The sequence below is a fragment of the Geotrypetes seraphini genome, chromosome 7, assembly GCF_902459505.1.
Source record: "Geotrypetes seraphini chromosome 7, aGeoSer1.1, whole genome shotgun sequence".
NCBI classification, from domain to species: domain Eukaryota; kingdom Metazoa; phylum Chordata; class Amphibia; order Gymnophiona; family Dermophiidae; genus Geotrypetes; species Geotrypetes seraphini.
The window spans coordinates 107145684-107170716 of NC_047090.1; the positions used below are offsets into that span (position 1 = coordinate 107145684).

Consider the following 25033-nt stretch of genomic DNA (forward strand, 5'->3'; position numbering starts at 1 on the left):
AATTGAGGGCACTTCTTGTTGTCCTCTGCGGCGAGGAGGTCCCTTGTTGGGAGGCCCCATTTGTGGAAGAGATCCTGGGCTACCTCCGGATGGAGGGACCATTCGTGGGGGTCCAGCTTTCTGCTGAGGCTGTCCGCCAGGGCGTTGTTCAGGCTTGGGAGGTAGGTGGCATGGATGAGAGTATTGGTTGATAAAGCAAATGTCCAGATTTTTTGGGGCTTCCCTGCAGAGGGTGAGTGAGCCCATGCCTCCCTGTTTGTTGATATAGAACATTGCCACCTGATTGTCTGTCTGGATCAGTAAGGTCTTGTTGGAGATCCAGGGAGCTAAGGCTTGTAGGGCATTCCCAATTGCCCTGAGTTCTAGTGGGTTGATGTGTTGTTTGGCCTCGGAAGGTGACCAGGGCCCTTGGTTCTCAGATGGAGGAGGTGGGCTTCCCACCCCGGTTTTGAGGCATCTGTGGTGAGTGTCAGTTGGTGTTGTGGCTGCTGGAAAAGCTTGCCCATGTACAAATTCTGTTGTTGTGTCCACCACTTGAGGTTGTTGCAGATTTTCTGATCCATTGGGACTCTGTGAGACAGAGGCTGTGTGTGTTGGTTCCAATTCTTTCTGAGGAACCACTGAAGGGGTCGCATGTGGAATTTGGCGTGTGGGACAACATGTATGCGTGTTCTTGCTGTGACTGTGTGTGTCTCTGATAGTTGCTGAACCAGTTTTTGTATTGCTTGTCCCCTTGAGTGGGGCAGAAAAGCTGCATTCAGGGGTGTGCAGATCCTTGCCCCAATGAATTCTATTGATTATACTGGTTATAGCCCGGATTTTTTGGTGTGACATTTTTGGGCACTGAGAGCAGGCTGCCATGAGGTGTGCTTCTCCTAGGCAATGGACACACACCTCATGGGGGTCCAAGGAGCTAATTTTTCGTTTGCAGTCCAGGCACTTCTTGAAACCTGGTTTTCCTGCAGGCTTTTCGGTTTTTTTTTTGTTTGTTTTTTGCCATTCTTCTTCTTTTCTTTCTTTCTGGGTTTTTTGTTTTTTTTGTTTTTGAATGGAGAGCTGTGATCCGTCCGTTTGGGAAGGGCGGATTAACTAAACTGGATTAGTGAGGGACAGCACATGTATATATAGGGCTACCTGCACATGCTCAGATGAGGCTCCCAAAGCCTCACCTGAGCTCTGGGAGAGCAATTCCGATATGGGAACGTAGATGACGTCACCAAAAGTGGGGCTGACTTATACTGCTTGTCCATGGAGAATGGATGCAACTTTTCGTCTTCATTTCCTGTGTAAGGACTTAGTAAACTTGGGTATACATTATAGGTTTACTTTTACTGACTATAAACAACTAAGGAGTTTTCTTAATGCTAGGGCTTCTCCTGGTCCGGTGTTATTATCCATGAATGAAGGGCATTATAATATGGCAACCTCTGTTACTAGGTTCCTGCATTTGTTAATGATTAATAGATTCAGCTCTTAAGACCGTTGGTTTCCCCTCCCCCACCTTGCTGCTTCTGTGGGCTAAGAAGTATACATTAAGCTTTCATTTTTTTTTCTTTTTCTGTGTCAATATGTAATTGACTGCTGTTGTACACCTTTTCTTTCTCAAATACTATTTTTGATTACTATATGTGTAATTCAATAAATACTCCATTTTTTAAAAACTATATACTGTCATCTTGAAGCTGGAACATTAGATCATTACTATTCTATTGTCCATTGATACATATTTTTTGGGAATCCATATGGAGTCAATTAAATAATTTACTGGAAAGTCCGGTGGCTTTATCGTATGATACTGTGCTATTCAGTACATCAATGAGAGCAAGGAGCCAAATTTCATCTAATAATAATAAATTACTACTTATTATGATAGGGGTTGCCATAAAGCATATTATAAATAATTGGAAAAATTGGGATCGGCTAAGTTATAATTTTTGGTGGAATTTTTTTATGCCACATTTTTAAAATGGAGTGTGCTATAGCTATTTAACAGGGGCATTTTAAGAAATTTAGGGATGTTTGGGACCTATTAACAAAAAACTGTAAAGAATGAATGTTACTTTTTCCCTTTGAACATACACGTCCAAGATGGGGAGGGGGATAATTTTTGTTTTCTTATAACTGAAGATAATTGTTGGGGGGTGGGATATTTGATTTGAATTAGTTTCTGATAGAATATTAAGGGGTCCTTTTACAAAGACGCGGTAGCGGTTTAACGCGTGGAATACCAAGCGTTAAACTGCCTGCCGCGCTAGTACCTAACGCCTCCATTGACGAGGTATTAGGATTTTAGGCTGCTGTGGGGGTTAGCACGTGATGAAATGTCCGACGCGCTAACCCCTGTAGCGCGCCTTGATAAAAGGAGCCCTAAGTGATCTTAAAGTGTAAAATGTTTTTATCTTGTATTGCACTTATTGAAAGTTTTAAAATGAATAAAGAATTTTAAAAAAATAAAACTATATACTATATAATACGCTACGGGGATTCAAAGAGGGATTGGATGGATTCCTGAAGGATAGGGGGATTGAGGGATACAGATAAGAGTAGATAAGAGTATGGAAAGAGTATAGATAAAAACAAGGGGGCTATAGGGCTAAATCAAGATAACATGACAGGTCATGGACCTGATGGGCCGCCGCGGGTGCGGACTGCTGGGCACGATGGACCTCTGGTCTGACCCAGCGGAAGCAAATTCTTATGTTCTTAATACAAAAAGTGTGTGTGATTTTCATTAGACACAGTATTTTTGAGTTCAAATGATTATTCTTCAGACCATGCTGATAGAATGTGCCTAGATGGCAATATAAATACCTTGAGTGTGTGTTTACTAAAGTGCACTAAACAGATAAAATGTGAATTAGCAAATGAGCACTGTAACTGTTGCTGCAGTGACAAGACAGCACATGCTAATTTCATACTGCGCAATGGGGAGGGAAATGGACAGAGCATGGGCGTGGACTGCCAATGGCAATTAGTGTACTCTACTGTACGCTGTCATTTATGCAGTTAGCACGGTGCACCTACTGCCACCTTGAGAGGAGGGAGAAAAGTGCATTTGTGTTAATTGCAAATACACTCAGGCCCGTGTTCTCTAAAAGATGCCGGAAGCTAGGCGCTGGCAGGTGCCTAGAATCAAGCTTGTTGGTGCCTAACTTCAGTATTAATTGGTTTTAAATGGCATGATAATTGGTTGTGCCATTAAAAAACAAAAGCTCATTTGAAAAAAATGAGGTGCCGCTGGGCACCCTCCGGGTCCGACGCCTAAGCCTGGAAGTGGTTGTGTTTAGCGGTGGCGCTGGACTTCAAATTTAGTAGGCGCGGCTGGCCCTGAGTCTGCAAGGACTCTAGGCGTTGGAAATATAGGCTCTGGCCTACATATAGGCCTATATATAGGAAATATAGGCTTTGGCCTACATTTTCGGCACCTAGGGTCCTTGCTAGGCGCTGGTATCTCCAATTCTGGAAGCAGACCTGTCTGTAATTGACACGCGGTAGGCGCCACGTACAGAATCAGCCCCTTGGGACCTTTTTACTAACGTGTGGTAAAATTTGGACTTAGCACGTTTTAATATGGGACTTTCCCGTGCATTAAGCCCAGATTTTACTTGGCGTTTTTTAAAGCTTTTTTTTTTTTTTTTGGTAGGTTGTGAGCTATTGTTCTTGTTGTTCCTCTAAGGGAGTCCTCCTCCTATAGTCCTGCCAGTGGGAGCACTATCACAAGTTCTGCAGGACACCAGGGAGCCTGCCTATCCCTAGCTATTGAAGACACAATTTTGAAGCACCCCCCCCCCAAGGGCAGCAATTTAATTGGAGGACTTCCACTCGGTTTAGAGGAAATAGTGGTTGTTGTTAACACATGGTACCTGCAGAAAGGTAACGCATGAGCACTTACTGCCTCCTATTTAGGAGGTGTTAAGTGCTCCCACATTAAGCCAGAGTTGATGAGTTAGCACACAGTCAGTGAGAGGCACCCGGGGCAGTGGTGCCCCACCCCTGCCTTTTTCTCTACCACCCCATCCCCATTTGCTTCTTCCCTACCCCCTCCTGCCACGTGCGCATGCCCCTTCCCTTCTCCTATACCTCTTTGACGTTTGCGGTGCGAGCAGCAACCCCCAAGCTGCTGCTTGCTCCAGCGTCGACTCTTCCTCTGACGTCACTTCCTAGGCATGGGTCCAGGAAGTGACATTAGAAGAAGAGCTGACTCTTGCGCGAGCAGGAGGTTGGGGCTGCTGCTCGTGGGGCAAACGTTAAAAAGGTACGAGGAAGGGAAGAGGGAAGCGGAGAGGAGGATGGGTGCTGGATCCCCCACCGAGGGCGCTCGAGACAGACCCTCCCTCCTTACTACGCCACTGCCCATAGTAATCCTAATGTGCTAGATTAGGGTTAACATATGGCTCCAGAAAAAGGAGGACGGATTGAGACAACCAGGTTTGAAAGCCATGGAAGTAAAGCCCAGATGTCTCAAGCCATTCTCCTTTTTCTAAAACCATATGGCAACCCTATGTTAGATAGTTAACACTTCTTTTTTTATATATTATTTTTATCCTTTCTCTGACAATGACACCCCCCCAAAAAAAAAAAAAATTTGAAAAAAATAAGTAATGCGTGGTTTGGTGTGCGCAAACATGCAAAATACCTGTTTTCATGAACTAAGCACACATTGTAGCCCAATGTCCTTCAGTAAATGAGCCTTTTTCAGCTGCACTGGATAGAGCTGGGCATGCTCCCGTAAATTAGATACAGGCTTCACAACAGCTCTGTATTAGATTTTGGTTTTCTTTTCCATTTAAAAATTCACCACACTTTAGCAAACAGACCCTAAAACCACTTTTCCTGATATAATAATAATAATAATAATAATAACTTTATTCTTGTATACCGCAATACCATGGAAGTTCAATGCGGTTAACAATAGAAGAGACTGTACATTTACAGCGATGATACATATTACAGTGTTGTTACATTTACAGAGATGTTACATAAATAGCAGTAATAAAAAGGCATATACTAAAGAAGAGACTGTACGTATACAGCGATGTTACATGTTATAGCGGTGGTACATTTACAGTGATGTTAAATGGAGGCAATGAAAAGGCAGGGCAATTAGATAAAACAGAGATTGAGAAAGAGAGGCCATAGTGGCTTGGGAGGGGGGCGTAGTCAGAGGGAATGGAGGCATGTCGAGGTCAGGAGGGTGCAGGGAAGGAGGGAAGGCAGCGTTAGCGGAATTTGTCGAAGAGGTAGGTTTTTAGTGACTTCCTGAACAGGTGGTAGGGCGGGGAGTTGGAGATGAGGGCGGTAAGGCAATTGTTCCATTTGCCCGCTTGGAATGCTAGGGTTCTATCAATGAATCTCTTGTAGAGGCAGCCTTTTAGGGAGGGAAAGGTGAATAGGTGGGCGTTTCGTGTGCGAGAGGGGCCTGCTATTTCAAGGTGCTCAGACAAGTAGATTGGGGAAGATCCTGTAAGAGTTTTGAAACAGAGGCAGGCGAACTTAAAGATGATCCTTGCCTCTACTGGAAGCCAATGGAGTTTGGTGTAGTAGGGGCTAACATGGTCGTATTTTTTGAGATCATAGATGAGGCGGACGGCCGCATTTTGGACTGTTCTAGGACGTTTGATGGTATTTTTATAGGATCCCAGGTAAATAATGTTGCAGTAGTTTAATATGCTTAATACCAGAGATTGAACGAGTAGACGGAAGGCTTGGTGGTCGAAGTAGCGTTTGATGGTGCGCAGTTTCCAGAGGGTATAAGAGGAGTTTCAGTCAGAAACTATATATGTGTACTGGTTAGATTTAGTATGCTTGAGAGATTTTGCCAGCAATTGAATACCACACAAAATTTTAGTATATAGCTTCTTACCTATTCAGTGACTGCAGATGCACTAAGTACATTGCTAAAAAGAGCAGGTCTGTGAAGAAAAAGGAGTCTGTACAATCAGCATGAAGGTAATGGTGATTTGATAAGCAAGGCTTAGAATTCTAATGACATTATAAACATTTTGTGGGTTACTCTGATGCTATTATATCCTCCGCAGTTCAAAATGTGACCTTTTTATGGCACAGAATGATTTTCTGCTATTTATTTTTAATGTGGAAAGATATCACTTAGCTTTTTGGAATTATTTGTGTTTTCTTTTTATTAAAATTGATTTGTCACATGTGAATGTCTGTATTCTTAGTTGAGAAAAGGCTGAACAGTTTGGGAAAGTCATCAGGAAAGCAGACTCCCAACTCTCATTGTGGTTCTATGACTTCTTTTGCACTGCTACATTCAGGGGCAAACTTATCAACGTGGGTTACAGTTAGATGTGTTATTTTACTGTTAGCCACCGTTATTAGCAACTAGGTCTCGTGGCATAAAATGGGATCTGTGTTAAAATAGTACAAGTTAGTGGAAAAATCACATACCTTAATGGTAGCTCATGTTGATAACTATGCCCCTTAATCTTTTCTCTGTGATTGATATATAAAATATGGACTGAGCTTTCTTATGCAAACAGAGAATGTGATGGCAGATTTAGGCCAAACGGCTCATCCAGTCTGCCATCTTCAGCATCCACTATCTCCTCCTACGCCACATAGGTATTTAAACGTCTCTATCATATCTCCCCTCTCCCAGCTTTCCTCCAAAGTATACAGATTGTGATTTTTAAGCCTGTCCCTATACATATGCCTTATGATGAAGCCCACTGATTATTTTAGTAGCCTTCCGCTGGACCAACTCTATCCTGTTTATATCTTTTTGAAAGTGCATTCTCCAGAATTGTACACAATATTCTAAATGAGGTCTCACAGTGGCATCAAAACCTTCTTTTTCCTACTGGCCATTCCTCTCCCTATGCACCCTAGCATCCTTCTAGCTTTTGCCGTCATCTTTTTGATCTGTTTGGCCACCTTAAGATCATCACATACTATCTCTCCCAAATCCCAAATGCATGACTTTACATTTCTTAGCATTAAATCTTAGCTGCCAAATCCACTCAGCCAGTTCCTGACCCAGTCTATCAGTTTGTGGCCCATCCCGAGGGCATCCAGTTTATTTATTAGATGCCTGTGTGGAACACCGTTAAATGCTTTGCTAAAATCTAAATACAAATTTTAAATTGCGTTGTTAAACTCTTCTTTTCAGTTTGGTGTTTGATCAGCTTTGATGCAAGTTGGGAATCTATGAGGAAGTTCTGTTGTTTTTATTATCTTGTCTTTCTGCTTCTCACTATTAGCTATCTTTTCATATCACTGGAGTTTCTTTCTTCTGTCTTTTTACTTGATTGTAAACTAATTTCATATTTAGATATGACCAGCACTATAGCATATTCTCACAATAAGCATAAACCTAGTAATAAAAAGCAATACATTAATGGTTTGTGAGTGAGAGCAGTATTTATAGGGGGAATAGTCAACCTTTGGAGTGTAGCAGATTTTTTTTAAAGCACTAGCCAGCACTATGCCCTCTAAACTGAATGGGAGTCCTCTACTTATAGTCCTGCCAGTATAGGGCACTGTTTCACTATAATATTTTCAATAGCGAGAAACAGGGAAGCTCTACAGAGCTCTGGGAAACCTGCCTAGTGATAGAAGACACAATATTGAAGCATCGCCCCCACTGAAAGCAATGCAATTGGAGGACTCCTGCTCATCTTAGAGGGAACAGTGTTGACCACCATGGGCTAATTTAGACCTGGACTTTCAGTGGTTACCGATGCTGAATCAGAGGATGGTTGAAGTTATCTAGATATCGCTGATATTCAGTGTTGATACCCAGCTAGTAATTTGGGCAAGTTGGGACAGCTATTTAGGTGGTCTTACATGCCCAGATAGTACCTGGGTACTGGCACAGAATATTGGTCTTGCCATGATAATTTCTGTGTCCTCCTTAGCTCTTCCTCAGACACTGAAGAATACCTGATATTCAGAGGCACTACCAATTAGGTGCCACTGAATAACAGGCAAAGGACCTGGTCAGCGGAAGTTAACCAAGTAGAAGCTGCTATTGACCAGTCTGGCTAATTGCTACCTAGCGGCCTTGAACACTCTGAGTCCAATATTCAGCTGGTGCTGGGCAGCATGCTGTCCACCTGACACTAATGCTAAACCTGGATATTCAATGTCAGGCCATTTCTGGCAGCCAGCATTGAATATGCAAGTTTTTTTTGGCTGTCTCTAACTTAACTGGCTAAGTAAATATGCCACTTCCTGGTTGTGGCACCAGGAAGTTATGTCAAAGACTGATGTGGGCAGCAAATTGGAGATGCTGCTCGCACCAGGGAAGTTAAAGAGGTACGGGGGAAGGGAAGGGGCACATGTGTGTGGCAGGCGGAGCTTAGAAGAAGCAAGGGTGGAAAAGAGGGCAGGGGTGTCATGGACCCAGGCGCCTCCCACCCTCGATATAACCATAACAATATTTGCGGCTAGCTGGCTAAGTCATGCAACATAACCAGCTAGCTGCTAACTGCAAATATTAACAGAGATAACCAGGTACCTCCCACTGAACATTAGTGATTAGCCAGCCAAACGCTATTTTACTGGCCAAGAGCCATTCCTGGCCAGTGAAATAGCATTGCATATCGGGGGAAGGTGTACTCTTCTCGGGCTTGGGTAGTAAATTAGGGAAGATGGCATTAATTACTTGGAAAGCCACAAGAATGCTTTATATAGGTATCCAGTGTGTGTGTGGGGGGGGGGGAATCCAAAACCAAATTTGTTTTGGTAGCTTGCTTGCCATGCAATCTAGTGTAGATCTAGTTCTTTCTTATTTAAAAAATTTATATACTGTCTACAACTAGGCAGTTTGTTTACATGGTTGGAACAAAAAACTGAAGCTTCAGGCTGCCTCATTATTGAACTTAATCATTACAGTATTTGCTCTCTTCTTTCCAGGTTCTTTATTATAAAAGACAGTTTTTTGCTTTACTATGCTGAAAATGAAAAAAGAAGTTTTGAAAGTAATAAGTACTTCAACATCCATCCAAAGGTGAGAGAGCTCGTGGCACTAACTTCTTGCTCTGTACAGTCTGCTACTTTTCTTTTTGTACCTGAAGAAATAGCAGCAGAGTTGGTTCAGTCTTTCTAATTAGACAGACAAGATCTGTATGAGAGATAATATATTCCAAACTCTGTAGAACAAAGCCATGAGAATAGCTTTTCTGTACAACCAAAGTGATCATAACCTTTTGGGAGCTATAGTCTAGAACAGTGGTTCCCAACGACCACCAGCCACTCAGGGTTTCGGGATACCCTTAATGAATATGCATGAGAGAGATTTGCATATAATGGAGGTGACAGGCATGCAAATCTGCCCCATGCATATTCATTAGGGCTATTCTGAAAATCTGACTGGCTGGTGGTTCTCCAGCACAGGGTTGTGAATCACTGGTCTAGAACATTCTGGAGGACATGACCCATCCCTCCCCTCCCCAGCTTGATTCCTACCCCTGCCTCTTCTTCCTCCTTTCTCAGCTTGATACCCAATCTTCCTCTCTCTTCTGGCAACCCTCTATTTTCCATTCTCCTAATTCATAAATATTCCCACCCATCCCCGTTAAAGGTCAGATGATTAGTGAGAAGTGTGTGGAATACAATAAGACCAGAGAGCCCTCCAAGAGTACTTCAAACTTATTGGATAAAATAATGTGGTTGCCATATGAGCTCACTTCAAAGTTAATAAATAGAAAACAAAACAAAATAAGTAAGATGATGCCTATTATATTGAACTAACAATTCATTTTTTGACTAGCTATCGAAGGCAATGTTTTCAGGTCAGAAATGAGCAAAGATGACAATATCAGAATATATACAAGTGAAACTTAAAAACACTCCAATCACATTCATAGGGTGGGATGAGGACAAGCAACAGGGAGAGTAGATGGGTGATCACAAGGTGACAAAGCAGTATAATTTTATGGTTTATAATGTGAAAGGAGGGAGAGAAAAGAGTAGTGTGGTACCTGAGAGAGAGAGAGAGATTTCTTACTAGATGATTCCACTGTTGGGTGATAGTGTTAATCAGCCCCTGTAATATCAATCAGGGCCTACCAAAGAGATTAAAAGTGCACCTGCTCCTACCTGTGATTCCTGAGAGAGAAACAAGGTACTTTAAGATTCCACTGCTGGGTGGTAGCATTAGTGGGCACCTGTGACCTCATTGATCAGAGCAGAATGAAGAGACCACAGACACACCTCATCATGTAGCATATGGCTACACATAAATATTCACAGAGTCCACTGAGATATAATCCTTGCAGTAATGATATAGATTTTATATGAGGTCCAGAAGGGGTATCAGACAGCCCGACAAACAACTTAGTTTGAAGGGAATTAAATCTTCATTTGCCCCACGGTACCTCCTCCTCCATACTTATTCTTTTTTTCTAATATTTCATTTGCTCTTAATAATTTCTGGTGATTTATCTTATTATTCCATACAATGTTTTGTGTCAAATGCTTATCGGTTAATGATACTTAGCTTTCAGCCTTGAAATCATTCCCCTGAACGCCAACGCGTTTCGGATTCTTTGTCAAGGCGACATGGGGAAAACTGAAACCCAAGAAACATTACAATTAAAATCATACACTAATATTCTGAGGGTTACAGACCCATGTACTGACAAAACGAATCTTTATTGTAACCCTTATTGTAACCCACTTGTATCCCATGTACTGTCAAAATGTATCTATATTGTAAACCGCTTCGAACTTCACGGTATAGCGGTATATAAGAAATAAAAATAAATAAATAAATAAAATAAAACCCTCTGCCAAAAATGTTTGATTGCTTTGCAGAAGTAAAACATATGACCTAAGTCCACCTCTGGCTGCCGGCTTTTAGAATCTTGTCGCAGTTGAATTTGTTGGACCTACTTGGGAGATGCATAGAGTCTCATGATCATTTTATAGTTCATCTCCCAATAAGTAATTCAAGTTTCAAGTTTATTTAAAATTTGATTTGATCACAATATCGTGATCCAATGTGATTTACAAATATAAAAACAGGGTTTTAGTAAAAGACACATATGCTTTAAGACTATAACAATACACGAAACAGGAGGAGAATGGGTTGAAGTACAATGTTTTAAGGGAAAAGGGAACATATAGGGTTAGAACAGTAGGATAGGGAATTGTTACCCACTTAATTTTCATTTAGAGGATATTAGCTCACTGAAAAATTTGTGTTCTATAGAATTGGAGCAGCTCAATTGAGAGCGTCCTTGAAGAGCCAGTTTTTAAAAGACCTTTAATTTTTGAAAGATTTCTTGTTTTGTGCTACTAAACTTCAGATATTTCCGGATTTGGCTCGGGCCACACAATAACGTAAGTATTTCTTAAGTTGAAACCATGTGTTCTGGCTGCCGAAGTGAGCTTCTTTTCAAAGTTCCCCCGTCAGTGTTTAATTAGATTTCCTGATTCCAATTATATTTTTTTAATCCTATTCAACTGGAAAAATTGCTTATAAAAAGAGAGGCTAGGTGATTTGTTTGACAGTTAATGAGGGTTCTGGCCTTAATAAGTAATATGATAGGAAATAATCCTAATTGCCTTATATTTCTGGGTTTCTTTTTACTATGATATTCTCATCTTTCTCCAGTAATTGGTTCAGCGCTCTGGTCTTGCAAATTGCTCTCCCACAGATGTGTCACCCTGGTTAGCTTTATGGCGATTATGTGGTGGTTATGTGAATTGATTCTTAGCTTTAACATAAGAACATAAGAATAGCCATACTGGGTCAGACCAGTGGTCCATCTAGTCCAGTTTCCTGATTCCACATTGGTCAGTCCAGGTCACAAGTACCTGTCAGAAACCCAAATAGTAGTAACATTCCATGTTACTGATCCATTGCAAGCAGTGGCTTCCCCTATGTCTATCTTAATATCAGCCTATGCACTTTTCCTCCAGGAAATTGTCCAAACCTTTCTTAAACCCAACTATGCCAACTGGAAATGAGTTCCAGTGTAGAGAATGACACGGTGACAAAATTCATCACCGTTCCCGTTCCCGCGGATAACCGCGGGAAACCATCTTCATGTCATTCTTTAAGGAGAGAGGGAAGAATCGGAGTATGAATGGCCACAACCACTGACCCTCAAGCTTTGCTTTGAAGAATGCTGGTGTAGAAGGATTGAGGTTGAAATAGACACTAGAAAATGACATGGGATTATTTCCCGCGGTTATCCGTGGGGACGGGGACGGTGATGAATTTTGTCACCGTGTCATTCTCTATTCCAGAGCTTAACTATTCTTTGAGTTAAAAAAAATATGTTCTCCCATTGTTTTAAAAGTATTTCCATGTAATTTCATTGAATGTCCCTTGGTTTTTGTACCTTTTTAAAGGGTGAAAAACTGATTCACTCTTACCCATTCTACACCACTGAGGATTTTGTAGACCTCAATAATATCCCCACTTAGCCATTTCTTTTCCAAGCTGAAGGGTCCTAACCTTTTTAGTCTTTCCTCATATGAGTGGAGTTCTGTCCCCTTTACCATTTTGTTGCTCTTCTTTGAACTTTTGCAAATTCCGCTATATCTTTTTTAAAGTTATGGCGACCAGGATTGTGCGTAATACTCAAGGTGAGGTCTCATCATGGAGTGATACAGAGGTATTATAATATTCTTGGTCTTATTTACCATCCCTTTCCTAATAATTCCTAGCATCTTTTTTGTTTGTTTTTTGCTGCAGCTGCACTCTGGGCAGATTTTAGCAGTGTCTACAATGGCACCCAAATCTTTTTCTTGGGTGCTGAATGCTAAGGTAGACCCTAGCATAAGGTAACTATGATTTGAATTATTCTTCTCAATGTGCATTACTTTGCATTTGTTCACATTAAATTTAATCTGCCATTTGGATGCCCAGTCTTCCAATTTCCTAAGGTATTCTTGCAAAAACTTAGGCACCTGAAATGTAGGCCTCATGGGATTCATAATTGAAAGAGAAATACGTCTAAAAACCCGCCCAAATCAGAAGACCTAAAAGTCAGGTCGTCCAAATGCCGATAATTGAAACGGGTTTTTAGATGTATACAGAGATTTTTTAGGCCTCTGAATCCTGCTGTGTGCCCTGAGCTGAAAGGGGTATTTTTGAAGGAGTGGTTAGGACAGGATGTGGGCCGACCTAAACTTATTCGTACTGCAGGGATAATCAAAAGTTTTACGAGGCTGCCTGAACGGAACTTATACATTGTGACTTAGGCGATCTAAAAACAGGTCTAAGTGCCCAGAAGGCATCCAAAGTGACCATAGTGACCATATAACCACTGCAAACACAAAGTACAGACCCCCACACACTCCTCCAGTGATCACTGACCCTCTCCCTCCCCCCCCTCCCCCGCCATAAAAATCAGAATAAAAACATATATACCTGCCTCCAGAACATCAGCACCTGGCATAGGAAAGCCTAGTAGAGCTGCACAGAGGTGGCTTAAGTAGTCTGGGGGGTAGGCTAGTGAACCATAGAGAGGAGGACCCAGGCCCATAAGCCACTCTAACCACTGCATTCATGGTGGAAAATGTGAGTCCACCAAAAAAACAAACAAACCCTACTCTACTGCCATATAGGTGGCACCTGCAGCCATAAGGGCTATTGGGGTTGTAGACAGGTAGATATAGTATAGTTTTGGGGGGGCTCACCATGACCTGCAAGGGAGTTGTGGTGAGATGTTTATGGAGCACCCTTTTTGTGAAGTTCACAGCAGTGCCCTGTAAGGTGCCCTACTACTCTGTTGCCATGTCTGGGTGGCCAGTCCGTCACTTTGCTGACCCCTCCCATTCCCAAAAGGTTTTGTTCTAGGCGTTTGAGACCTGAATGATTTTTTTGGATGAGAATGTAGACGTATTAATGGTCTGGAGATCAAACGGCTGAACGTAGAAGTAGACGATTTTTGAAAAAATAATTTTGGATGTATTTTTCAAGAATGGACTTTGGTCACTGCTGACTTTGGGTGACTAGCGCCCTAGGCCCAAAACGAACTTAGACATTTTGATTATGCCTCTCCATGTGTTTTGACAACTTTGAATAGGATTGTGTCATCTGCCAATTTACCGCCCCCCCCACCTCCTTTTTACAAAACTGCGCAAGAGTTTTTATAGCACCAGTTGGCACGCTGAATGCTCTGTGCTGCTCTGATGCTCATAGGAACTCTGACCATCACAGCAGTGCAGAGCATTCAGTGTGCCAGCTGGCGCTAAAAACCTCTTGCGTGGTTATGTAAAAGAGGGTTTAATTACCGTGTTTCCCCAAAAATAAGACTGCACTGAAAATAAGCCCTAGCATGATTTTCAGGGTAGGTCTTAATATAGGCCCTACCCCCGAAAACAAGCCCTAGTCGCCGGCAGCAACACTTCCCCCCCATCCCCCTGCATGCCCCCCGCTGACTCTTCCATCTCTCCCTCCCATCCGAAGCCCGACCACGAGATTGAAATACCTGGTAACACAGGCTGCATTGCAGCCTGCCCTTCAAACGCCTGGCGCTCCATGCTGTGTTGCTGATGACATCATCAGTGATGCAGCAGAGGAACGCCCGGGTGTGAGAAGGGCAGGCTGAGATGCAGCCTGTGCTGCCGACACGGCCATTTGTTGCCAGGTATTTTGGTCTCACGGTCGGGGTTCAGATGGGAGGGAGAAATGAAAGTGTCGGGGGGATGGGAGGGTTAGAAAGATGCTGCATGGGGGGATGGGAGGAAGGAAGGGATAGAAGCTGCAAGGGTTCTGCTGAACAAGGGATGGGAGGGATAGAAGCTACAAGGGTTTTCCTGCACAAGGGGATGGGTGAGAGGGGAGGAAAGATGCTGCACATGTGGGGGAGAGAAAGAAAATAGGAAGAATTGGGGTGGAGGAGAGGAAGGGAGAGATGATCATTGTACATGAAAAAAATAAGACCTACCCCGAAAATATGACCTAGTGCCTTTTTTGGTCCCAAAATTAATACAAGACAGTGTCTTATTTTTGGGGAAACACAGTACCTCACTTGTTTGTTCCAATCATGCAAAAATAAATTAAATAGCACCGGTCCCAATACAAATCCCTGCGGCACTCCACTATTTACCTTCCTCTATTGAGAAAAATGGTAACTTTCAGGTCTTTTCAGTTAGGCATTTAGAAACTGCTCTTTTGTTTAACTGCCTTTCAGCTAAACAATAGTGTCTGATTAAAATGAAAAGGCAGTACAGGGTGACTCATCCAGAAGGTGTATCTCCAGGGCCGGATTTAGATGAAAAGAGGCCCTAGGCTATTCCACTCATGAGGCCCTTTCACCTCCCATTTTTAAGTTTGTAAATTACATGAGAGATAATAAAATACATCATTACTGTGATATATATCAATATGTTAAATGAAACATGTTGTTATTGGTACTAACCTTTATAAAAAATGTGACACGGATAATAAATAAAAAAAAGTCAAGAACACTTATTTATTCTCAGCACCATATATAGTACTTGTAACAATAACTAATCAAACATAACACACAACATTGCCCCTTCCTATGTCCATAGTGCTCCCAGTGCGTCCTTCCTCACCTCACCCCCCTCCTCCGATGCCTGCCTGCCTCCCTTCCCCTTTCCATTGAACACTCCCATGCCATTCTGCCTGCCTGCCTTCCATTAAACCCCCCACCCCCCCTCCGATGCCAGCCTGCCTGCCTCCCATCCCCCTTCCACTGAAACCCCCACCCCACCCCCCGATGCCAGTCTGGGCCGCCCTGTCCTGACGGATCCACGTTTTGCCTCTCTCCCTGCGGGGCTGGGCTTTGCCCAGCTGTTTGCAGACTGACATCTTTCCCTCCCTGATCCTCCTCCCAGGGCGAGAAAAAGAAAGGGAAAAGCCGAGTCGGCGCCCCGTTGCGGCCGGAACCGGTTCCGATCCTGAAGCGTAGAATTTCTCCATATTTTCGGTTTAGTGTTTTACTGTTCACTGTTTTTAGAATAGTGTAATTTTAATTTTGCTAACAATTTGAATGTAGGCCCCTCTTGATCTTGAGGCTCTAGGCTGAAGCCTAGTTAGCCTATAGGAAAATCCGGCCCTGTGTATCTCACATCACTTTCACTTTAGAAGCACAGCTAACAGAAAGGTAACCCAGACCTCAACTGCTCCTTGTCCTGAAGAGGTTCTGAGTGAGGTTTACAATCAGGGTATTCAAACATTTTTCCCTATATGTCCTGGTGGGCTCACACTCTGGGACAATGGGGATTAAGTGACTTTCCCAGGATCACAAGGAGCAGTTATGTTTATTAACACTTGATATACTGTACTACCTTTCACAATGTGCGGTGGCAGCGAAAAGGGCAAACAGAATTCTAGGAATAATAAAGAAGGGGATCACGAACGGATCAGAGAATGTTATCATACCGCTTTACCAGGCCATGCAGGGCAGGATTAACTAATAGGCCAAGTAGGCACGTGCCTAGGGCCCGAAATGGTCAGGGGGGCCCGATGAAGGAGGGCATCAACATTGTTTTTCTAAACGGCAATGGGCCCCTCCTGTATCGATCGGCAATGTGGCCCCCCTCCCCGATCGGCAACAGGTAAGAAAGGCAACGGGAATTGTAATTGTGCAAGCGGTGCTGCTTGCCCAAAGCTTCCCTCTGACACAGCTTCCTGTTTCCACCTGGGCGCATGGTGGGGTGGGGCGGGGCAGGGGGCCCAGTGTACTTGTGTGCCTAGGGGCCCTCGACGAATTAATTCTGCCTGGGGCCATGGTGCGCCCTCACCTGGAGTACTGCGTCCAGCACTGGTCGCCGTACATGAAGAAGAACATGGTACTACTCAAAAGATCCAAAGAAGAGCGACTAAGATGATTAAGGGGCTGGAGGAGCTGCCGTACAGCGAAATATTAGAGAAACTGGGCCTCTTCTCCCTCGAACAGAGGAGATTGAGAAGGGACATGATCGAAACATTCAAGGTACTGAAGGGAATAGGCTTAGTAGATAAGGACAGGTTGTTCACCCTCTCCAAGGTAGGGAGAATGAGAGGGCACTCTCTAAAGTTGAAAGGGGATAGATTCCATACGAACGTAAGGATATTCTTCACCCAGAGAGTGGTAGAAAACTGGAATGCTCTTCCGGAGTCTGTCATAGGGGAAAACACCCTCCAGGGATTCAAGACAAAGTTAGACAAGTTCCTGCTGAACCAGAAAGTATGCAGGTAGGGCTAGTCTCAGTTAGGGCACTAGTCTTTGACCAGAGGGCTGCCACGTGAGCAGACTGCTGGGCACGATGGACCACTGGTCTGACCCAGCAGTAGCAATTCTTATATACAATCAAGGCAGTTTTTTGTATAGTACCCAAGGAGCAGCTTCCCGCTAGGTTCCTGTAGCCTGTAATATTGCATGTGACCCATTCCCTCCAGTCACCTTGAGTCCTACCTGGCTTCATGCTTCAACCCAAGGTACAAACGTTGACCCTATTAGTTCCAGAACCCCTAGTACTTTTGGGCAAATTTTGCACCCCTTTCTCTAGTGGAAAAATCTCTATCGTGCATAGAAAGCAAATACTCCGTAGCCTTTCTCTCCCTCTCCACTCTTGGAATATGTGTCATTTTTTTCACCAATTGATTCAATGTTCATCTTTTCAGTTAATTCAACATCCAATCCTTCGTTCGTCCATTCCTTCAGTTAATTCAGCATCCAGCCACAGTCAGTCAATTGAACATCATTCAGTTATCCATTCAGCAAAAGGACTTTCCACTCAATATTCAGAACGCAGGGGATAGCAATCTCTCTTAGTCCACAGTAAAACCAGAAGTTCAGTGCTGGTACCATATTTGTCAACCAGCACTGAATTTCTGGTTTAGATTTGGCCGGCCGAGACATAGCCAGTTAAGCTGATATTCATTGGCTGACCATCTAAGTCTTAGCAGCCAAAGATAGACCTACTTTTTATGCGGGTCTACCTGGCCACTGAACTTAGCTGATGAGCCACTGGATGTTGGCGGTGACTAGCTATGTCATACGACATAACCAGTCACAGGGCAATCCACCAAACGGGATATTCAAAGGGAGATAGCAAGGCGGATAGCAAGCTATATGCTATTTAGCTGGTCGAGAGCTGTTCCCTGCCTGCTAAATAGCACTGAATATCAGGCCATTTGTATCGAACAAGAAACAGTGCTGCATTCTTGGATTTAACTATCTATAGGAAGTACCTTGTTTAAGTATATGTTATAAACAGTTGCAAATTTAAGAGACTGAGTTTTTTCGCCTTGGATGCTGAACAAGTTTAGCCCACTGGTTAGTATTGCAATGAAATATGCAGTGTGAGAACAGCATATCCTGATAAAAATCCTCTGCTATAAATAAGGTTTAAACTTAAATTGTGAGCTATCTGGGGACAAGAAATTGCCTAGTGTATCTGCACGTAAGTCACCTTGAGCTATTACTGAACAAAGTGTGAGCTAAATCCAAATAAAAAAATAATACTTATTTTTATAGTGCTTCTGGAGATACATAGCACTGCACAGTGGTTATAAATGTTCACATACAATACCTCCATGCCCCAAAGAGCTTACAATATAAGTGGGTACCTGAGGCAATAGAAGATAAAGCAACTCACTTAGGGTCACAGTGAGTACAAATGATAAATATTGGATTTGAACCCTGGTTTCACTGGTTCTCAGTCCAATGTGTTAACTACTTGACCACTTCCTCTGCTTGTATTGTACTCTTGTTCTGTTCTATGCTATATGTGCCAACCAATTAGAGAGATGAGTTAGCATGCATAAAATTGGGTTTAGAAAATAAGCTCAGATCTAGCCAGAATAGCACACAAATGCGGGAAGGGGTAAAACACGGACCTCATGGACCTTACGGACCTCGTGGATCTAAAACCGCACGTCCTTAAAAATCTGAGGTCCGTGCATTGACAAGCCCGCCTTTTAGCTTGTTTTACCCAGACCCTTATTCCACCACTTTCCCTGCAGCTCAGGCCCCCGGCTCTGCCTTCCCTAATGGCTAAGGAGGGAAGAGGCACACCGTGGGTTTTGCTAATTAGCCCGATCGTCCCTTCCTCCAGATCTCTCCCTCCGCACTGATTCTGAGAGCCCCCGCGATATGACACTGGATGGCAAATAGCTTGGTTTGGGGGGGGGGGGGGGTGTTAAAAAATGTGTGCAAAGGTCTGCAGTGCATCTGACCTCGCGGACCACAGGGATCTGAACTGCACAATGCAGGGAACAGCTCCGGTCCTGGTTCCGGTAGTTTGTGGTGGCACATAGTAAATGAAATCTATGATTGAAAACTGAACAACTACAAACACTAAAGATAAGTAAACCTCTGTTAGTTTTTTCAAACTGTGAAGTGGTCTGTATTCAGAGCTCCAGTGTGGAATATATTAATCACAAGCTACAATCAAGAAAAAAAGATAAAATAGGTTAAAAATAGTTAAAGAGTTATAAGTTAAAGACTAATAGTAAAAATACACTAAGCAGGTTTTTGGCCAGTGATTATAGTATGGAGTATAATCTGGACTATGAATGTCGATGAGACTATAAGCGTAGTACTCCTTAACTCTGAGGCCTTTTCCTGCACAAAGAGTGTGCTTAAAAATATGCTTATAAAATGCTCAACACATGACTAATCAACTGGTTTAAGACGAGTATAAGAATGAGTGACTGAATATAGATCATTTCATATGAGTGGAGTATTGATTGTTATTGTATACTGACTCCTTATCAAATAATCACATACTTTGGTTAATAGGGTGTTATTCCTTTGGGAGGCTGTGCCGTGGATGCCAAAGAAGAACCCAACATGCCATATGCAATCACAATTTCTCACAAAGACTTTCATGTAAGTGACTTTGGTCTTCAGAATATATCGTTAATATCCTTCTTCAGAAGAACTATGAAGATCCTGGTGAAATCTTGCTGGACAGTGACAGAGAGATGCATGCTTTAGTGCAGGGGTGTCCAACCTGCGGCCCTGTGAAGAATTTTGTGCGGCCCCGGTCAAGGGTGATGCGGTGTTTTCCTCTGCTGCCCCCGGGTGTTTACCGTCTTGCCGGCTCCCTCCTCTGTCTTGCTTTTGCTAATTAGCCCGATCGTCCCTTCCTCCAGATCTCTCCCTCTGCACTGATTCTGAGAGCCCCCGTGATATGACACTGGATGGCAAATAGCTTGGTTTGGGGGGGTGTTAAAAAATGTGTGCAAAGGTCTGCAGTGCATCTGATCTCACGGACCTCAGGGATCTGAACTGCACAACGCATATCCTTAAAAAATCTGAGGTCCACGCCACTTTTAGTCTCTGGCTCTGACAGACCTCTATGACATTTTAGTCTCTGACGGATCCTAATGCTTTTCCCTCCCTATGCTGAGACGAAAAGTGGCACAGACCACAGGGCAAAAGTTTTGCCGCTAGTCTCAGCATAGGGAGGGAAAAGCATTAGGATCCATCAGAGCTAAAATGTCATAGAGGTCTGTCAGAGCCAGAAACTACAAATGGCACAAACCTCAGATTTTTAAGGACGTGCGGTTTTAGATCCGAAAGGTCCATGAGGTCCGCGTTTTACCCCTTCCCCACAAATGCTGATAATTGTGTAGCCAAGAGGTGATTTTTAGGTGCACCAACAGGTGGCATTTTTTCTCCTGTCCAATTTCCCTCCTACCAGCACCACAACCAGACTTTAAAAAATGGAATACCTTGGCTGGCAGAGATCCCTGAGAATGTGCAGAATGCTTGCATCAGCAGCTGGGAGCACAGTCACTGAATGCCAAGGTGTTTTGTTTTTTTTTATGACCTAGAGGCTCAGGCTGAGAATATTTTCAGCTGATAAGGCTTTAGAGATCCCCACCAACTATACCAATGGTGCGCATTACTACTGAATGAACCTGAGGTGAAACTGGACAGGCCCACCTAGGCCCACCCATAGCTACGCCCTTGTGACACACATTTATTCCTATTCTGAAGTTGGTATAAACATGTGCACAAATTAGGGTTACCATATTTTAGTCCAGAAAACCCCGGACACATGACCCTGCCCTGTTCTACCTCCAGCCCCATCCCGTTCTGCCCCAGCCACGCCCAGTTCAGCCTCCAGACCTGCCCTATTCTGCCTCCCAGCCCCGCTCCCTCAAAGCCTCCTCTCTTCCCCAATGAACTCTGGCTGCATCTGGAGGGCTTGGAGCATGTGCGGATGGATGTGACATCATCCGCACATGCTCAGAGGCCCTCCAGACAAACTGCTGGGCTTTGGAAAGTCTGTCCAGGAGTCAAGACAGTCCTCTAAAAAGAGGACATTCCAAGTTTTCCCAGATGTCTGGTAACCCTAGCACATATGTTAAACATGTACTTGCTATATGTATTGTACATATGAACACTTATGCCCAAAAGTGTCTGTGGCTGCATTCTAGTTATGATTTCTGCAGGTTTACCCCCTAATATTTTCTAAAGACACATTGGCATTTGCATCTTTATAAAACAGGCTAAAAATGGATGCCTGTAGGTCCTTCATTCATTGGTGACCTGTTCTAAGATTACCATTTGTGTACAACTCTGAATCTGATAGTTATTGCCTGGCAGAGATGTGCCTATCCCTCCAGACCCACTATGAAGCATTACATTAATGTTTGTTCAGAGGAAGGATTAAGTGTTGTTCCCTCTATCCCTTGTTTGCAGCTCCTTACAATCTCCAGTTGCCCCAGTTTTGCTCCAGACTGTACTCTCCTCTCCATCTGGAAGCAGATGCATTTCTCCTGGATTGGACGGACCTGTTTCTATATGCATTCCCTCCCCAATTTCTCTCATGTTGAGTACTCTGTTCAAGCTCAAGAGAGAAGCAGTCACCATGATTCTCATTGCTCCATGGTGGCCCAGGCAACATTGGTTCTCCCTTCTACTTCAACTCAGCACCAGGGAGCCCATACCTCTTCCAGTATTTCCTACTCTGCTCACTCAGAATCAGGAATCACTTCTACATCCCAACCGCAGGTTTTTGAGCAAGATGAATTCGATGGGATTAGGAGAAACATTAATTGCATGGGTCAATGACTGGCTAAGCGGTAGACTTCAGAGGGTAGTGGTTAACAGTACCCTCTCCGAAACATCAAGGGTGACCAGTGGAGTGCCGCAGGGCTCGGTCTTGGGCAATGTTCCCTCTAAGGATTGATGAGGTGTGTGCAAAAAAAATATGCATGAGCGACAAGTTACATACTCCACAAATTTATGAGCAGGCGCGGAGGACGAGTGCCCGTGAGATTGTGGGAGGGTTAAATACTTTGATTTTTAAAGTAACTTAATCCTATATAATAAAACGCTAGCCGCGCATGCGCACTCCTATCTGCGTGTTCTGTGAGGTGTAGGTCCGTGGTCGCAGGAGTGCGCATGCGTGAGTCCCCAGCCTTACTTGTATGTTCATGCTGTTCTTCGGTCTGCCCTGCTCCTTGCCTTGCCTTAGTGTATTTTTAAGCTGAAAGACGTGGCAGTGGCTCCTCTCACGATCCCCACCTGCGTCGGAAGTCCGATGCAGTCGGGGATCTTGAGAGGAGCCGCCGCTGCATCTTTCAACTTAAAATACACTAAGGCGAGCAGGGCAGACCGAAGCTTCAAAAAACATTTCAGGCGGCAGTGCGGAGCGGCGGATGGAAAAAACAAGGCTCCGAGGAGGACGCGGAGGCACAGCATCATCCGAGGAGATCATCACAATCCCGCAAATCAGAACTGTCTACTTTTGAAATCTACTGACCTTATGCATTCCACTGACCTCATTTCCCCATACTCAGATCAATTAAGATGCGGTGCCGTGCCGGCGCTTGGCCTGAGCCGCTGCTGCCGCTTCCTCTCACCTCCACCCGCGCTCGATTCCAGTCACGCCCACTGTGTATTTTAGTGAGCGACACGAGAAAAATTATGAGCAACGCCAATGAAAATAGTGAGCGATCGCTCATGCGCTCAGCTTAGAGGGAACATTGGTCTTGGGCCCAATCCTCTTTAACATATTCATAGGAGACCTGACTCAGGGGCTTCAAGGTAAAATAACATTATTCGCCGATCTCGCCAAACTATGCGACATAGTAGGTAAAAGCACTTTGCCCGCCAGTATGACGCGGGACCTACTCTTACTGGAACATTGGTCCTCAACTTGGCAGCAAAGTTTCAATGCTAAGAAATGTAAGGTCATGCACCTTGGCAGCAGAAATCCGTTCAGACCTTACACCCTAAATGGTGAGACCTTAGCTAGGACTACAGCAGAACGAGATTTAGGAGTGATCATTAGTGAAAATATGAAAACTGCCAATCAAGTGGAGAAGGCTTCATCCAAGGCTAGACAAATAATGGGTTGTATCCGCAGAAGTTTCATCAGCCGTAAGCCCGAAGTCATAATGCCATTGTACAGATCCATGGTGAGACCTCATCTGGAATATTGTGTACAATTCTGGAGGCCACATTACCAAAAAGATGTGCTGAAAGTTGAGTCGGTTTAACGAATGGCCACCAGGATGGTTTCGGGACTCAAGGATCTCCCATATGAGGAAAGACTGAGTAAATTGCAGCTATACTCACTCAAAGAACATAGAGAGAGAGGAGACATGATTGAGACGTTTAAATATATCACGGGCCGTATCGAGGTAGAAGATGATATCTTCTTTTTTAAAGGTCCCACGGCCACAAGAGGGCATCCGCTGAAAATCAGGGGCGGGAAATTTCATGATGACATCAGGAAGTATTTCTTCACCGAAAGGGTGATTGATCATTGGAATGAACTTCCACTGCAGGTGATTGAGGCCAGCAGCATGCCAGATTTTAAGAAAAAATGGGATAGGCATGTGGGATCTCTTGGGGGGTGAAGTTGGGGGGTGGGTCATTAGAATGGGCAGACTTGATGGGTCGAGGCCATTTTCTGCCATCATTTTCTATGTTTCTAATCTGCAATCACTACATCTGATAGCTTGGTTTCTCTCGGGCTAAATCCATCTCACTTACATCTTTCTCAGCCTGTTCATCAAATTCTTGATGCATCCAGGAAACCAGCCACTCAACAATGTTATCAATAAAAGTGGACTCGGTTCTCTTCCTGGTGTCTTTTTCATCATCATGATCCAACTTCATTATCAGTGGATTTGGTGTTGGATTATCTGCTTCATCTTTCTGATTCTGGCCTCAAATCTACATAAGAACATAAGAATTGCCGCTGTTGTGTCAAACCAATGGTCCATCTTGCCCAGCAGTCCACTCACGTGGTGGCCCCAAGATCAAGACCAGTGCTCCAAATGAGTCCAGTCTCATCAGTTTAGCATGAACTTGTCCAACTTTGTCTTGAAACCCTGGAGGGTGTTTTCCCCTATAACAGACTCAGGAAGAGCGTTCCAGTTTTCTACCGCTCTCTGGGTGAAGAAGAATTTCCTTTCCTTTAGAGAGTGTCCTCTCGTTCTCCCTACCTTGGAGAGGGTGAACAGTCTGTCTTTCTCTACTAAGTCTATTTCCTTCAGTATTTTGAATGTTTCAAGGGAGAAGAGGCCCAGTTTCTCTAATCTCTCGCTGTATGGCAACTCCTCAAGCCCCTTAACCATTTTAGTCACCCTTCTCTGGACCCTTTTGAGTTGTACCATATCCTTCATGTACGGCGACCAGTGCTGGATGCAGTACTCCAGGTGAGGGCGCACCATGGCCCGGTACAGCGGCATGATAACCTTCTCAGATCTGTTCATGATCCCCTTCTTGATCATTCCTAGCATTCTGTTCGCCCTTTTCGCTGCCATAGCACATTGTGCAGATGGCTTCATGGACTTGTCGATCAGAACTCCAAAGTCTCTTTCCTGAGAGGTCTCTTCAAGTACCGCCCCGGACATCCTGTATTCGTGCATGAGATTTTTGTTCCCAACATGCATCACTTTGCACTTATCCACAATGAACCTCATTTGCCATGTCGATGCCCATTTCTCAAGCTTGATTATGTCCCGTTGCAGATCTTCACAATCCCCCTGTATCTTCACTACTCTGTATAACTTCGTATCGTCTGCAAATTTAATCACCTCGCTCGTCGTACCAATGTCCAGATCGTTTATAAAGATGTTGAAGAGCACAGGTCCAAGCACTGAGCCCTGCGGCACCCCGCT

The 25033-nt window shown here is 43.8% G+C and overlaps 1 protein-coding gene across 4 annotated transcripts in view; it reads left to right on the forward strand.

Annotated features, from left to right (window-relative positions):
• PLEKHD1 (pleckstrin homology and coiled-coil domain containing D1) overlaps positions 1-25033 on the forward strand; it is a 110925-nt gene that overhangs the window by 19950 nt on the left and 65942 nt on the right. For all 4 annotated transcript variants that reach the window (XM_033952356.1, XM_033952358.1, XM_033952357.1 and 1 more), the window contains exons 2-3: positions 8881-8974; positions 19683-19772. In XM_033952356.1, the coding sequence (XP_033808247.1) occupies positions 8881-8974; positions 19683-19772 (184 nt within the window). The remainder of the gene's footprint in view (positions 1-8880; positions 8975-19682; positions 19773-25033) is intronic.